This window comes from Cricetulus griseus, chromosome 2 (genome assembly GCF_003668045.3).
Source record: "Cricetulus griseus strain 17A/GY chromosome 2, alternate assembly CriGri-PICRH-1.0, whole genome shotgun sequence".
NCBI lineage: Eukaryota > Metazoa > Chordata > Mammalia > Rodentia > Cricetidae > Cricetulus > Cricetulus griseus.
The window spans coordinates 212,047,024-212,064,025 of record NC_048595.1 but is presented as its reverse complement, the minus strand read 5'-3'; the positions used below and the strand labels follow the sequence as shown (position 1 = coordinate 212,064,025).

At 40.1% G+C, this 17,002-nt stretch overlaps 1 protein-coding gene across 1 annotated transcript in view; it reads right to left on the bottom strand.

The window, feature by feature from the left end:
- Window positions 1-7,941: 7,941 nt before the first annotated feature.
- The window catches only part of Tpgs2 (tubulin polyglutamylase complex subunit 2), an 86,649-nt gene continuing 77,588 nt past the window's right edge, over window positions 7,942-17,002 (bottom strand). The window contains exons 5-7 of the mRNA XM_027400595.2: window positions 13,246-13,359; window positions 11,010-11,170; window positions 7,942-9,725 (exon numbers count right to left, since the gene is read on the bottom strand). Coding sequence (XP_027256396.1) covers window positions 9,492-9,725; window positions 11,010-11,170; window positions 13,246-13,359 — 509 coding nt within the window. The 3' untranslated portion in view covers window positions 7,942-9,491. The remainder of the gene's footprint in view (window positions 9,726-11,009; window positions 11,171-13,245; window positions 13,360-17,002) is intronic.

Sequence of the window (17,002 nt, the reverse complement as noted above, 5' to 3'; positions counted from 1 at the left end):
CTCAGTAGCCCCAACAACAAGCTCTTTGACATTCTGATTTAATTGCATCCACCCCTTGCTGCAGGGAATGTTAGCTGTTGTTAGCCTTGTTCCTTACCCATTAGGCTTGCTTTGTGTGATGTTAAAACAGAGACTAGAGTAGTTCACCACACAGCTGAACTGTTCTGGAACCAACATATTTGCCTTTTATATAAAAATTCATTGTCTCAGAAAATTTGCTAATTACTCAGATGAAGGAGAACTTAAAGTGCTGTCTACAGAGAGCATTATAGTTTTTACATTCATTTGTCTCGAGTACAAGTGGTCAAGACTTACAGTGTTTAAGACAGGATTAATTCAGGGATCTTAGCAGTTTCAGAGTGACACTGGGGCTGGCAGGTGCCTAGGAAGTGACTCTGATTTCCACAGAAGCTCCTCGGCTGGCCAGGTCTCTCCATGAAAAACCTATCTCCCAAGCCAGGAAAAGGTAAACCATTTACAGTAGCTACTTTCAGCAGCTGGATGAATGTTCCACCTTTCAAAACCTCTGCACTTCTGTATCTGGAATGGGGATTTATAGATAACACACAGCAGATGTTATCTATAAAAAGATGACATATTCATACTTACCCCTTTGACTGTGCCCTCCCTAACCTGTGGTAATGATCACTCTTTCAAGCAGGCATTTGGGAGAGGCTACCTGATGGATGTGAGTACTGCATGAGAGGCTGGGAATGTCAGTGGGGGTTTGTAGATTACAGACTAGGGAATTGATTTAATCACCCCTTGAAAAGGATGCATAGGACATTACAGTCATTTCCCTTTTGTGTGTGAATTATTTCACATGTGGTTTACTGGCTTTGAAGGCACTGGCTTATTGCCCCAGCACTGAACTCAGGCATGGGCTATCTATCACAGAGGACAGAGATGTATAAACACAGGAAGCTGCGTGGTTGTCTTGCTGCTTGGTGAATGATAGTTCAGTGTCTTCTGGGAGGCCCCTAGTGTTCTGCTGAATGCTGTTGAATTAGCATGGGTCACATTCAGTGACTGGGTGAAAACAATGTTAAGTTTAGGGATCAAAAGCTTCTGTAAAGCAAGTGAGGTTAACTAGTTTCTTCCTTTGCACCCAGGTAAGGAGAGTCTTATTTAGAGCTTCATTTTGAATATACTCAGTGCAACATGGGATAAGTAGCAGGACAGAGGTGCGCACAAAATCCATGGATGAGATTCACCTAGTGTACTGAAAGCTACTGCTATACCTCCCTCCCATACCCTCCTCAAGATGTTGTGATTGAGGTGGTTTAGAGAGCGGGCTAGACTTGGGAACATTTAAAAAATCATCTCATTTCCACCCCTATGTCTAATGTGAAGATGACTTTGAAAGTTACTGAGTACAAGGAATTTGATTTCGTGTGTGTGTGTGTGTGTGTGTGTGTGTGTGTGTGTGTGTGTGTGTGTTATATTCCTGTGTGTACCATGTGTGAATAGTAGAGAATGATGTAATTTTCCTCCATTGTTTTATGTTGTTATTAATATTAATCATCTGGATAGTTTTTTCATTGAACCTAGACTGGATGGCTAGTGAGCTCCAGGACCTACCTGTCTCCAGCCTGCACAGTGCTGGGGTTTTATTGGTAAACAGCTAAGTCTGGCTTTTACATGGGTGCTGGGGATTCAAACTCATGTTTGTATAGCACTTTGCTCATTGAGCCATTGCCCCAGTCCCACAAGGATTTTTTTCTTTCTTTATATGAGAAGTAGATAAAAGCCAATATAATTTATTTCCCCCAAAAGAACTGTTTCATCACCACTGACAACCTAACAGCAGAGAAATGGCTGAGTTGGTTTGTTCAGGAATAGGAGGGATGTTGCAATCCAGGGCTAGATCTATATGAAGCTAGGCAAAGGGAAGTTTTTAGACAATAGAAATATGTAGGTTGCTGGGGCTTACTCTAGGGGGTGACATCAGCTCAGCAGTGGAAAATCTCAGGTGGAGATCCTTGCTCAAGCGGCTAGCTGTCTTCATATGACTCACCACTGTCCCTGTGGGCTAGTTGTCCTTGTGTGACCTCAGTAGCAAGCTGAAGCTGTGATGTATGTGTGTGTACACATGTGCCTATATGTACACCCCATGATTCATTTTATTTAGAAATAGATATAAATAATTTATTTTGTATTGATAATGTTCACACTAGGAAAGAGCCAGTTAACTAGGACATGCCTGAGCAGAGCTTTCTTCACACTGTGTGCCTAGTGAACTATGCTTGGTCTTTCCTGCCTTGAAAGCCAGGAGAAATACACAAGATTCTCACTGAACAGTTTTTCCATGTCCCATAACATAGAAGGTACAAGATAGTGGTATAAGAAGTCAGCTCTCGAATTGTCTTTTCTTTACCCAGTGATGCTTGTTGAGGGAGTGTTAGTGTAGACATGCTGCAGGAGGTAATTTTCAAAGTGTAGTTAAAATACACCAGTAAGAGTTCTTCCAAGCCTTCCTTTCAGGATAGCTCTATAACACTGTCCTGTGCCATTTATTTTCCTGTTGGATTGTTCAAGTCTACTGATGATACAGATACATCAAAGAGGCTCAGATGAGCCTCAGTGAAAAAAGATTCTGCACCTTTAAGCTTGGTAGTCATTTTTTAGTGAAACTGGAGGATTTTTATTTCCTCTTCTTGTTGCCACTTCACAGTTTGTCTGCCTCTATTTAGCAGTTTTTAAAGTGTGTGTGCTTGTGTATGTGCATGTATGTATACATCTGCAGAAACCAAAAGAGGTATAAGATCCCCTGGGATAGGAGTTACAGCTGGATGTGAGCTGCCTGACCCAGGTGCTAGGAACTGAACTCTGGTTCTCTGTAAGAGCTGTCTGAGTTCTCTCTCTAGGTCCTGTATTGAATTTCTCTACAAGATCTTTGTGAAATATTAAAGAGTGTGTGGTGCCTTACCTGTGTAAGATGTCATTGCTAATTTTTCAGGTCATTACCACAGATATTATTGTGTCTCTATCATCACATAAATGCTGGAAAGTGATGAAAGACAAACATTATTTTGTTGAATATAACTGATTTTTTCAGAACCCTAAGGATTTATTTTCTGCTTAAAAGGTAACTTATTCAAAGGAAATTGGGGATGAAGGAGACTGTGCACAGAGCCTGGGAAGGCTGAAAGAACATGTTCCAAGTTCATTGTTGAACACAATGCAGGGATGAAGAGCAGGGGCACGGGTAGCAGCTTAGTTTCCCAGCTCCTAAGTGGCTTCAGGATCATGTGTGACTCTCAAAGCAAAATTTTATATTCATGGTTCCTTGAGGTGGTATAGTGGCAAACACTACTATGGCACATTGACAAATGGCACCTGTGGAGCCTCATGTTCTAATCTCTGACCTAAAATTCCTTTCTAAGGAAGATCCTGCAGTGTCTAGGTATGCCTCAGATCCAATCACAAGTGTCCTTATAAAGGACAGCCAGAAGAGTTTTGAGAAACACGGAAGAGAAGGTGGACTGAAAGCAGCAAGAATTGAAGTGATGTGGACCCAAACTAACATATGCTTCAGGAAGCAGGGACAGGTTCTCAGGGCAGCCTCCTAAGTACAGCCCCAGGGATACCTGGATTTGGGCCCTATGAAAGTGATATTGAACTTTTGGATTCCAGAAGTACAGGAGAGTCAATTTATGGTCTATTAAGCCATCAACTTTGTTGTACCTTGTTAAGACAGCCCTAAAAAACTGGTACAACCTCACAAATGTGTACTGAGTGCCACATTTGGAGGTAACTGTGTGCCAGGACTGGGTAATCATTTGGGAAAGGGACAATCACGATCTTTTCCCTTAGGAGGCATAACAGGAGCTGTGGGAGACTGTCATCAAATTAAATGTCAGTTATCCATTATTCTTTAGCCATTTCTAGTTTTGATTAGAAATCATTTTATCTGAGAGATAACTACACCACAAAAGTACCACATTGCTTAAGGAATGAAATGTCTTTTCAATTTTAAAAGAAAGCTAATGGCTTTGAAATAGACAGTGAAGATATGTATTAAAATAGATCATCAATTTTGTCAAACAAATCATCTGGTAGAACAATCGGTTCTGTTGGTTAGGTAATTCATGGGGAGAAAATGGACTTTCTGAATGCTTCTTAAAAAGCTGTTGCTTATTGAAACCACTCCATGTGAGTACTCCATTTGCATTATTTAATAGAGTTTTACAGCCCATCTATAAATTTTCATTTTACATCTGAAGAAATGGAGCATCAACAATGTTGAAGAACATTTCCTAGACACAGGATAAGATGTGGTACATCCCAGCATGTCTCATGTTGCTTTTTTTTGTTCTTTTAGTGACTTATCAAGATAGCTGTTGGTGGCATACTCAGTCAGCTAGGCTTCTGGGTACAAAATATGTGGTGCAGAAAAGACCAGGGGCACTCAATTGCTTCATATGTAATGTAGTTCATTATGACAGTGCTTTCTGACAAACATAGTCTGTAAGCTGAACTAAGGATATCCAGACTCTAAGGTGGTTACTGTCTTGTCAATTTTTAAAAAGTTAGACATTTTCATAGCTTTTTTTCATTGTTAGTTGTTGTCCTAAAATATGACACATTTGACTTAATGGAAAATTATGTACAACCAACATTAAATTTTATGTATTAATGGTTCATGGGACACAAAGTAGCACAACACCCTGACCCCCTGCTCAAAATCCACTGGAACCACAGAGATAAGGTAAGATGACCAAAGTTCACTGAATGGTTTTCTTCTTAAAAGTGAGCTGGGGCTTCATCAAGCTCTGGATAGAGGCACACCTGAGCTGAACCTCAGGAGGAAACTACAGGTATAAAGGCCCAGGAGAGAGCCAAATGTGTCTTGGAAGCAAAGAATGAACAGCTTAGGAGAGGACAGTTGCTAGAAGAAAGTTAAGAACTAGATACAATGGGGTCACTTTATAAAGGAAGAATAGGAAAAGCAGCAACTGCCTTTTCTAAGTGCTAAATCTGTGCATTAACTCACTTAGCAGTCACAGCTCCACAATGGAAGCTGTGTGGGTTTATAAGGAAAATGCTTGATGTTCTCCATTGGCTCAAATATTTGAACACTTGGTCCTTGATTGGTGGTGCTGTTTGGGAAGGCCATAGAACATTTAGGAAGTGTGGCCTTGCTTTGAGATATACTATATGGCCTTGTCCTGCTTCCAGTTCTCTCTGCATCATGTTTGCAGATAAAGATATGCTCTCAGTTTCCTGTGCAGACTACCTGCAGCAATGCGTCTCCTACCATTATGGATTCTCCCTTTGGAACTGTAAGCCAAAAATACTTTCTTTTATATGCTGCTTTTGGTTATGGTACAAAGTAAAGTAACCAATACAGCTGGAAAAACAGAATCTAATGGGATTGACTGAAGCCAAAGAAGGGAATTTATCAACATATTCCAAAGGTAAGAGCACAGCCAACATGGTTTGCTACCTACCTGTAGTCCATTCAGCTGTAATGAAAGGTCAGAATTACATTGCACAAATGTCACCAGAGACCCTGTGTGAACTACTGCACTGAACAGAGAAAGTAACATTCCTTATAACCACTAAAGCAATGGCTGAACCCTAAGGGAAGACATATGGCTTAAAAAACTAATAGGTTACAATTATTTAAAGACAAAATTGGAGAAGTAGGAATATAGCTAAAACATTAGCTATGAGATGGTAACTACTGAATCTGTGATAGACACAGCAGATTAATTATACTGTTGCATTTATATCTGTAAATGTTTAATAGTCTCCAATACAATACCTTAGGAAAATACATCATGTAAAAAGTGAAAAACTGATTAGTCTATTCCCATTATTATACATGCTTTACTGGATTACAAAAGTATTTTGTATTTTTCATGAAATCAAAGCCAAACCAATCAGACCTTAGCCAGGTTTGATTCAGTATTACAGTCAAATTGACTATAAAAAATTCCACACTAAGCATGGTGGGATACATCCATAATAAAAACAGTGGCTGTATGTGTAGAATGGTAGACTACATAGCTATAGGTCAGCCTGAGCTACATGGTGAAGCCTTGTCTTGGAAGGAAGGAAGGAAGGAAGGAAGGAAGGAAGGAAGGAAGGAAGGAAGGAAGGAAGAAAAATCCCGATACCTGGGATCTTTTTTGGCAATTCTGATTTTGTAGATCCGAAGTGGGCTCCAAAGATTTTATTTTCCACATGATACCAATGACTTTGGTGCACATTTCTAAGTCTAGAGATCCCAGCTTTAAGCATTAGATTCTATTGGCTATTATGTGCATGTTAGCTGGATCCTTTACTCCTGTCTTTGGCCTGGCTACCTCCCTATAAGCAGGATGATGTGACACTTTGTGCATCAGTACATCATGAGACATTCTAGTACAGTGCTCTTTCCTGGGCAGTTAAGTTTCTTGTACAGAATACTAACATTTTAACTGTCTTTTTTTAAAAAAGAGGTTTGTGTGTGTGTGTGTTTTGAGACAGGGTTTCTCTGTATAACAGCCTTGGCTATCCTGGAACTCAATTAGTAGACGAGGCTGGCCCTGAACTCTGAGAGATCTGCCTGCCTCTGTTTCTTGATTAAAGGTGTGCACCACCACTGCTTGGCTTAACTGCATTTTTAAAAACATCAGTCTCATGGGTGTTTTCCCTCAGTCAGTTTCTGTGTTAAGACTTTGCTAGAAGTGCCCTTTTTTTCTCTTAGAAGAGCCAGTTCCCTGAATGGCTTATGCATTCACACAGGGCCACCTATACAGAAGGTCTTCACATCTGATTTATTGCTCTGCTTAAGTCTGACCTTGTGTGTTCAAGGGAAGTATGATGAGACAAATGAGTGCACACATGAGCAGAGACGATTCGGGTGTGTTCACCACTCCTTTGGCTCCTCTAGTGCTTCATTTGTGCTATATAACTGGAATCAAATTCAAATATTCAATGGCTCCACAAATACTAACCAAACAATACCTACTACATGGAGATACTGTGATTGCTTCTAACCTTAACACAGAAGCAGACAAATGATGGTCTGGTACTGTTGGATTTCCTTGGAATTGTTACACATTTTTTAAGTACTCAAGTGCAATAAAATATAATTTTAAAAAAGACTCAAATTATCTCCTAAACTAGGGATAGTCTGACAGTCACAGAATCATTAAAGTTACACATATAGAATTTTCTTTTTGTGCCAAACTGAATATTATATGGTTGGTTTTGAAGCTGCAGAAGATGAGTGATGCTGTCTTAAACACTTTTCCATTAGAAGTAGACAGGCATGGTGGTGCATGCCTGATTCCAGCATTGGGAAAACAGAGGCAGAACAACTGCAAAGTTGGGGCCAGCCTGCGTTATTTAGACAGATCTTGTCTTGAAACATATGATTTAAAACAATGGAATACACTACTAACATGACACTCTGTGTGCTCCCAAATACACTGGAGCACTTATATTTCAGTGTCTGAACTATTAAAAAAAAATGTGGATGCAGCCAGCCAGAGTCTGCCATAATTCTTCTTAGATTTCCTGACAGAATGGAAGTGGTAGGAGGAGGAAGACTGTGGTAGTTTGAATGCAACCGACCCCCATAAATTCAAAGGGAATGGCACTATTAGGAGGTGTGACCTTGTTGGAGGAAGTGTGGGGTAGGATTTGAGGTCTCCTTTGCTCAAGTTACTCCCAGTGTCACAAACCATTTCTTGTTGTCTTCTGAAAAGATATAGCCAGTACCATATCTGCCTAAATAACACCATGCTCTCTGCCATAATGGAGTGAACCTTTTCAACTGTAAGTGAGCCATCTCAATTAAATGTTGTCCTTATAAGAGTTGCAATGGTCATGGTGTCTCTTCTCAGCAACAGAAATCCTAAGACAAAGACTGAAGTCCCCACCCCCTTTCTGAGTATCATTTTTTTTTCTGAGTATCATTTTATAATGAACAACGACAACAAAAAATTAGTTTTTCAAGTATTTTTATTCTTTGTGTGTGCACAGGTGCCTGTGGAGGCCAGAGAGCGCTTTGGGCCCCTTGTAGTTGGAGTTACAGGTGGCTGTGAGCTGCTTCATGTGAGTGCTAGAAAGTGAATTTGGGTTCTATGCATGAGCAGTAGATGCCCTTAACTTTCTAGCCCCCCAAACAGGTTAAATTTCCCTAAATATTTAAAGTGAAGTCAGAGAAGTACAGGTAGATAATGATAGGGACTTGTAGCCTCCATCACATAATAGAAAAGAGGAACCCTAGAATGATTAGTGGGTAGAGGGAGCACAAAAAGAAGTCTGGAGAACCACTGGTAAATAGAATAAGTTACCCAATGGTAAAGGGAGTGTACAGTCTCCCCTTCTCAGAACTCTTTATTCTTCTACTCTGGAATATCAGTACAAAAATTGCAGCCATCAAGAACACTGGAGCTAGATGGGTAACTCCTGCCCACTTCCAGGAATGCAGAGGAAGGAATAAGATATTCTTAACTGAAAATCAGAGTAATTTCTTTACAGAAATTCTGTTATATGCCTAATATTTAACACAAGATAAACCCGTGGGGTTGCTCAGTGTCTAATACTACTATGTTTCCTGACTTACAGGACACTTACAAAGGCCTCTTGGCCACCCACACTGTTCTAGACAGGCCATTGCTTAGAACAGAGGTAGTTGGGAGAGACAGCTCAACTCTGAATAAGCAGAACAGCTGGAAATTCTTGTGAACAGACTTGCTTTATCTACAAATGAATGCCCAGGGCTTTAACAGATAAAACACAGCAGGGGTCAATTTTTTTAAAAAGATGGTTTTGGCAAATGTAGACACATCAAAACAAAGCTAGATGGGTAAACAAACATCCTTATAGGTAAATGATTAGGAACATGGGATTTTATAGTGAATTAAAAAAAATGACTCAAGTGAGATGTGTTTGCGGTATAGGTTGTAAAGAACACAAGACTGTGTCTCTGAAATGTGTTCTCAAAACATACAGCCTATAAAGCTAAGGCATCAACATTACCTCAATTAACAGTATGAAAATGTTCGCATGCAATGCTGTCCAAAAACATTTTTGTCTATGACAAAAATGCTTCCCATCTCGGTGTTATCCAATATGGAATCCACTATCATGTGCATACTCGGAATGTGGCTAATACAACTGAGGGTGTAAAATTTTCATATCTGTGGTGGTCACATGTTACTGATGTTTCATGAATTGAGCCATGGGTTTATAGGGGGAGGACCTCTCTAATTATTACTAAGACATTAAGGATTGGGTATAGACATAAAAAAACAAAACAAAACAAAAAATCTCTAGACACATCTGAAAGTCTTAGCTGGTTTTGGAGATGGAGTTGGCACAACCTATGGGGGGAAAGGACCCCTGGGGATAATTCAGTATGGTCTTCCCAACTCCCAGCCTAAGGCTTTGGTCCTCAGGAGAATGCCTACAGTCACAAAGCGTCTCAGGATGGGGCCACCCCAGGGCATCTTTGCGTTGATATCACTGCTCTGAGGCTGATGGGATGCTTATTTTCGGGTTGGGTTTCCAGAGCTAGAGGAAGGTTTAGGGGTAGGAGGAGCTACAGGCCCAGGTCCTTTTGGGCCACTGGCAGGCTGCACAGGCACTTTCTTTTTTGGGATTAAGATCTTGTTCTTGCTCTTGAACACTTTGCTGGGGTCCAGCTTGTTCACAAAGGAGTCAGCCTCTTCTGTGAGCAGACCTGTGTTGTAGGTGATGGGTTTGTACATACTGAACCATTGCTGTAAGGCAGAGGTGAGAACAGTCTGAGTGAGAAATGGGCCAAACAAGAGTAGGGGCACATAGGACAGACATTACAATCTGACCATCACTAACTCACACTTTTTTTTTTTTTAAATGTCAACTGGTAAAGTATATATGATTATATCAAAATTCAAAAAGCTATAAAACAATTCTTGTCTATACATCCATTGATGTAATACTGAATTTATACTTTTTTTTTTTTTATGAAAAACTGCCTTGAAAAATGCTGAGAGACCCCATCAACTCCTGGCCAAGCACATACAGTGCTTTTCAAGGTCTCCAAAATAAATGCAGTATGAGAACTAGTGAGCCCACCAGGGGATATTGTCCTCCTGCTTGCCATCAAAGCAGATGGTGACCACCATGGATACTCCAGTAGCACCAGCCCTCCAAATGGCGTGACAGAGGTCAGTGCAGAACTTTCATATGGTAAACTGTGTGCTGGTACTCTACACCTGCAGTTTCTCAGAAAGTTATGGAAAAAAGGGCAATCACTTTTTTTTTTTTTTGTGCCATTGTTTGACCAAAACACTTCATAGCATTAATTACATGGAAACTGTTCTTATAAAAAAATGTGAGAAGAATGAGGCCCTATCTAGTAAAGCTGCAGTGGAATGCAGTCCCTAATTTTTTGCTAATTAAGTGCTGTAAGAAATCACTATGATTTCTCTTTGGAGCAGACTAGTTCATTCCAGGGAACAGTTCTAGCCACCACTTTGTGCCTTCAATACATGCTGTATAAACCTGGCATCTTTGTTTGAAATGATGCCCAGTCTGTAATATACAGAAGACAGTTCTATATGTACTGATATGGAAACAGCTCTACAATGGAGTGCTAAGTGAAAAAGAATAAAAGTGCAGAATTACTACATGTGTTAGCACAAAGATACAAATAAATGTGTTAATGCTTTTCATGTAATGAATCTCTCAAGGAGGGCATACATACTGACAGCTGCACCTGACAATGGGGATATATACTGGGAACAGAAGGGAATTAGAAACTTGTTAATCCTTTTAAATGTTTGTATTGTCAAAAAACAATTGTCTGGACCCAAGCCCTCAGTGAAATTTAATTAAAAACAACACCCCTGTTGATCCTGATTACTTAATTAGATTCAAATCATGAGAGGCTAACAGCCAACATTGGAATCACTAGTCTTACTTATTAAAAAATATGGGTCCCGGGAATTTGGAATGTAACATTTTCATTGGAGATTCTTGAAACACATCAGATTTTGGGATGGTGGGAGTTCTCTCCTTACCTTGGCCTGTGGGCTAATGCCATAGCTGGTGAAGGCATATTGCCACTGGGGCAGGCCCAGGTGGGTGATGAGCAGGCGGTAATAGGCAGTAAAGGTATCTGTGAGAAAATGCCAATATAATGCTCTGTCCAGGAACCAGATCTCAGTGTCATGAGCTAATCCTAAATAGCACAAGAAAAAAGGGACAGATTAATATGTTTTCCCTTTTAACTAAAATGCCAATAAACATTAATAGTTAAGAGAAATCCATAGCAGAAAGGTTTTAAAACATAAAACGAAACTTTTTCCCCTTTTAGCCTCCCAATTCTGTTCTCTCATGGCTGATTTTACCCATTTATTTGGTATTCATAGATTTGATTGATCACACAATGGATCTTTCTGTTAGCTCTGACCTTGAGGCATTTCATTAAGGCTATCTTAGCAGATGCTTCTGTTCTGAATGGACTCAGAGCTCCCTCCTTTTTCTTTTCTCTCTCTTTTTCTTTCTTTCTTTTTTGATGGAAAGAAACTCTGAATAATCAGTCTTTTAAAAAGAGGTCTCTAATCAAAAGTGCTATGAAAACAACCAATGTGAGAGTCTATACCAGTGGTTCTCAACTTTCCTAACGCTGTCACCCTTTAATACAGTTTCTCATGTTGTGATTCCCAACTATAAAATTATTTTTTGTTGCTACTGTTATGAATCATAAGTATCTGTGTTTCCGATGGTCTTAGGTGACCCCTATGAAAGGTCATTTGACTCGCAAAGGGGTTGTGACCCATAGGTTGAGAACCACTGGTCTATATCACCTCTCTCCTGCAATCCTGCATGCATGACATCTTATCCTAGGTCAGCTAACCCAGGCACTATATGCCAGTTCCTATCTTGTATCTGTCTGTGGCCTTCCATTTCTGTCACTTTTAGCCTATTCTGGCTCATTAGCTTTCTAGAGAGCTGTAACACCTCTCCCTAGGTGTTCCCCATTTACTCTTTTCCTTCTCCAAAACTACCTGCCTATTTTCATTTGAATCCTGCCACTCTCCTAAACAGACTTGAACAACTCTTTAGTCTTCTGCAGCTGTCTGGATCTTTTTGCTTGGCTTTCCAAGCTCTGAATGATAAGAAGCAACTGGCATTCAGGCTCCGTCTCCTTCGGATGAGACAAACTTAGGCAAACCACTTAAGCTCATTAAAAGAGAACTGTCATTACCACAATCAGTTGAACTTTTTCTTGATAATGGCTTTTAGCTATCTGTCCCTTTGTTTGATTGCCTCTTTCCCTCCGTCCTCATATCTAATTCCAATTATTGTGTACAATGCAACTCCAAGTCTTTTGCTACAACAGCTTTACCTGGAAATGATCTCTTCTCTTCAGAGGTGATTTCTACCATTTTTTTTTCCATTTCTTTTCTTTTCTTTTTTTAGTTTTTGGTTTTCGAGACAGGGTTTCTCTGTGTAGCTTTGGAGCCTATCCTGGCACTTGCTTTGGAGACCAGGCTGGACTCGAACTCACAGAGATCCGCCTGCCTCTGCCTCCTGAGTGCTGGGATTAAAGGAGTGCACCACCAACACCTGGCTCCAGAGGTGATTTCTAATGTTTATGCCTCTTCACCACCAGAAAGAGGTAAGAAGAAAGCTTAACTGTGTTCAGCTCTAGATTTGGTCCCTAGCCCTGAAGTGCTACTAAGGAGTAGATGGTGGTTTTTGTTTAGGTGTACAGTCTCTCAGGAACTATCATTTAGCCCTGCTTTCTTGTGGTTTTCAATATGGGGATTTGAGGTCTAGTAATTCAGGTTTCTATTGCTCTTAAATGGCCTACATATAAAGTATAAAAGAAAGGCCCGACACTTGGCAGGTGGATCTCTGAGTTCGAGACCAACCTGGTCTACAAGAGCTAGTTCCAGGACAGCCTCCAAATCCACAGAGAAACCCTGTCTCGAAAAACAAAAAAGAAGAAGAAGAAAAAAAAAGGTAACATATTTCCTGAATGGCTTATCTAATGCATGGCTTTATGAACTAGTTCTTGAAGCTTTTTCCATCTGTCCCACTGACGGCCACAGGGACTTACACAAGGTGATGGAATAGAGAAATCAGCCTAGTGGGAGATTTTCAGAGAGGACAAGAGGGGCTGAGTCTTGGCACAAAGAAGAGACCTGGAAGCATCTCAGAGAGCTTTTTGTTCACTGATGGCTGACAGGTAAATTCAAGGAAGACCACACCCATACTGTAGGATCATGCTTTGGAAATGATCTTTACCAGGTTTCCCATGTTTGTAGACGAGGCAAACCTTCCCATTACCATTGCACGAATCCAGCTCAAATATCACACTTCGACAATCAAAGTGAGGCTTCTCTGGTTGGTCTTCATTGGCTGTAAACCCAGAAATCAATAGTAATATTCAAACAAACTCAACTCAGATACAGCATTATCATCCTACACAGCACTATATATATAACTTTGCAAAGATAAAAAAAACGGTGAAGGATGCTATACTGTAAATTCTCTGGGATTCATTGATACATCAGGCCTTCTTATCACCAATAGAAACTGACAGGCAATTTGGGGGAAAGAACACTGAACTTCTTGAGAATGGATCCATATAAAGGCAGAGCAATATGAATGTTAGGTTACTGATGGAAGCCTCTTCCTTTTCCTAGGCTTACTGCAGTAAGAATGGGACCCATGGTCTATGGGGGTAGATGAATCATAATTTATTCCACCTCCCATTGACAGGTATTCATCTTATCACCCTCTGGCGATAATTCTAAAATGTGTGTCAGTTCTGAATTTGTTTTAATCTATTTTCCCCCATTAATACTGTAGTTTCCTGACTGGTAACCTTTGATTAGATGCCAGAAATTGTTAACCTTTTACTATTGAGTACTAAATGTTTTCTATTTTATAAATATTCTTGAGCTTTGTTCTTAGACACAGTTAAATTACTTAGAAACAAATACTTTGGGCTTACTTTTAGGATTTCTCGGGCAGAAGCTGGGTCTGGTGGTATAGTCTATGATACTAGCATTTGGGATATGGAGGCAGGAGGATTAGGAGCTCGGGGTCACCCTCAGCCTGGGTTACATGTACCCTGCCAGAAAAAAAGAAACATGAAGAAGTTAGGCAGGATAAGTAGAATGGTCTTCTGCCATTACCAGAAGCAAAGGTTAGTGTTAGGATGCTGTTCCAACTGCAGCATCAGCCTTCAGTTCCTCCCTGAAGCTTCCCCTTGGTGCTAACTCTATCAACATAAGCATACTGTCTTAGAGTCTGTGCCTGAAGCAACACTGTGGAGAAACCCTTGAGTTCTTCAAGTTATTTATAATTTAGGTTGGTTCTTGTTCATGGGGTTGACTTTTTTCGGGCGTCTACATAGTTTTAGTAACATTTACTTTCTGAAAACTTACTTATAAAAAAAAAATCCAAGGCCTTGGGTAATGTCATCTCCTTTTTATATAAAAGCCTTTTTTAAGGTTATAATTCATCTACCATACCACTTATGTGAAATATAGAATTCATAGCTTTTAGTATATTTTACCAAGTTATGCCATTATCACCATAATTAATTTTACATTTTTTTCTGGAGTGAATTTAGGATCAGCCCTTCCCTTCCTGTCACATTGCTATGTCCCAGCCCTCAACACGGTGGACAACTATAGGCAATGCCTGCTAGGTAGATAGCCCACTGTCCTCCAAAGTCAGATGAAAGTTTAGGCGTAGGAGGTGCTACAGGCCCAGGTCCTCTCTATTATCCCAGATCCAATTCTCAGGGTTGCCCCTAGAGCTGCAACAGACCACCAGCCCAAGCACACCTATCCCCATGTGGATGCTTCATGTGGATCCCTTAGACCATCTCCTCCTGACCTCCCATCCCTCATGAACATACCAGCTGAGCAGGGCAGTAAAACAGGGAACTCCCAGCCAAGAGACTCTCTGAAAATTCAGAGAAACAGAAACCAAGGAATAAAACTCCCACCCAATGGAGACAAACCCAGAAATCAGTACCTAGACCTATAATCACCCCAAACCCAGATGCCTAGATACCAGTTTAAGAACACAATCAGCAATGGCCAGGGCAATATGTCACCACCATAGCTTAGCTATCCTACTACAGCAGGTCCTGAATATTCCAACATAGCTGAAACACAAGAAAATGACCTTAAAACCAACTATATGAAGATGACAGAGGTCCTAAAAGAGGAAATGAAAAAAAAATCCCATGAAGAAATCCAGGAATGTGCAAAAAACCATTAGAGGGAATGAATAAATCCCTCAAAGAAAGCCAAGAAGAAAAAAACAATGGAAGGAAACAAAAAAACTGCTCAAGACCTGAAAATGGAAATAGAAGCAATAAAGAAAACACAAACTGAGGGACCCTGTAAATGAAAAATTTAGGAATGCAAACAGGAACTACAAAGTAAGTTTCAGCAATAGAATACAAGAGACAGAAGAATCTCAGGTATTGAAGCTAGACTAGAACAAGTGGATACTTGATCAAAGAAAATGTGATATCTAAAAAATTCTTGACACAAAACATCCAAGAAATTTGAAACACTATTAAAATACCAAACCTACAAATAATAGGAATAGAGGAAGAAGAAAAATACCAGAAAGGCCCAGAATATAGTTTCTACAAAATCATAGAAGAAAAATTTCCTAGACTAGAGAAGGAGATGCCTATAAAGGTAAAAGAAGCATACAACAGATAGTTTGGACAAGAAAAAAAAAAGTCCCCTCACCACATAATAATCAAAACACTAAATATACAGAACAAAGAAAAAATATTAAAAGCTGCAAGTGAAAAAGACCAAATAACATACAAAGGCAGATCTATTTGAAAATTACACCTGACTTCTCAATGGTACTGCAGACTCTATGAAACAACAGATGCCAGTCCAGATTACTAATACCCAAATGGAGAAAACAAGATGTTCCATGATAAAGTTAACTTTAAACAAATTCCATCTACAATCCCTACAAAAAGTGCTAGGAGGAAAAATCCAAGCTAAGGAGGTTAACTTCACATGTGAAGCTTCAGGTAATTTCACATCAGCAAAACCAAAAGAATGGAAGCATGTGGGTTTGTTTCTCTGTGTAACTCTGGCTGTCCTTCCCCTCACTCTGTGTATCAGGTTGGCCTTGAAATCACAAAGATCCACCTGCCTCTGCCTCTGGAGTGCTGGGATTAAAGGAATGTGCCACCACACCCAGCTACTCTATTTTTTTTTTTTTTAAGGACTTTATCCTTTTTCTTTTCTCTCCCAAGCCTTACGTATATTTTTAAACACACTGTAAACTGTTTAGAGTTTGTTTTTTTTTTTTTTAATTCTGAATCTGTACTTGCTATATATTTCTTTTTCTGACCACATGAGTCTTTAATCTGCTAAACAGCATGGCTAAAATTAAATAGGCTAAAATTAAATTAAATAGGGCTGGCCCCGCCCCGCCCCATTCCTTAGCTTTTTGAGAATAGCTTCATGGTGGAGTACTGGTGAGAGCCATGCTTATTGCCACAACTCTTCAGAGTTTCTAGGTCCACGCCACCACCAAGAAGCATGCTGCTGGCTGCTTGTAAACACCATTTAATTGCTTGGTAGCAGGGTCTCCTGCAGTTTTTGCTGCTAAAGTTGAGTCAGGAAGCCTCTCTTAAAGGAGCCTCTAGCAAACAGAGCTCACCTGAAAAAATGCTGCTACTAAGAAGCTGTGCTTGCCTCTGTTCTTTTGTGTTTAGAATCCTTTCCCAAGCTCTCTCAGGATTTATGTGGATATAGTTGCCAAAAGTTGGGTGCCATTTGATGATGGAGTTTCTGTCTTGCCTGGTCCCCTAGCCGTTTAGTCCCCAAAACACAATGAGGCTTATATCAATTATAAACTGTTTGGCTGATGGCTCAGGCTTATTGGGTAGCTCTCTCTTAATTAATAACCCATTTCTATTAACCTATGTATTGACATGAGGCCGTGGCTTACCCGTAATGCTCTGATATGTTACTCAGTTTGGCAGGGGCTACATGGCATC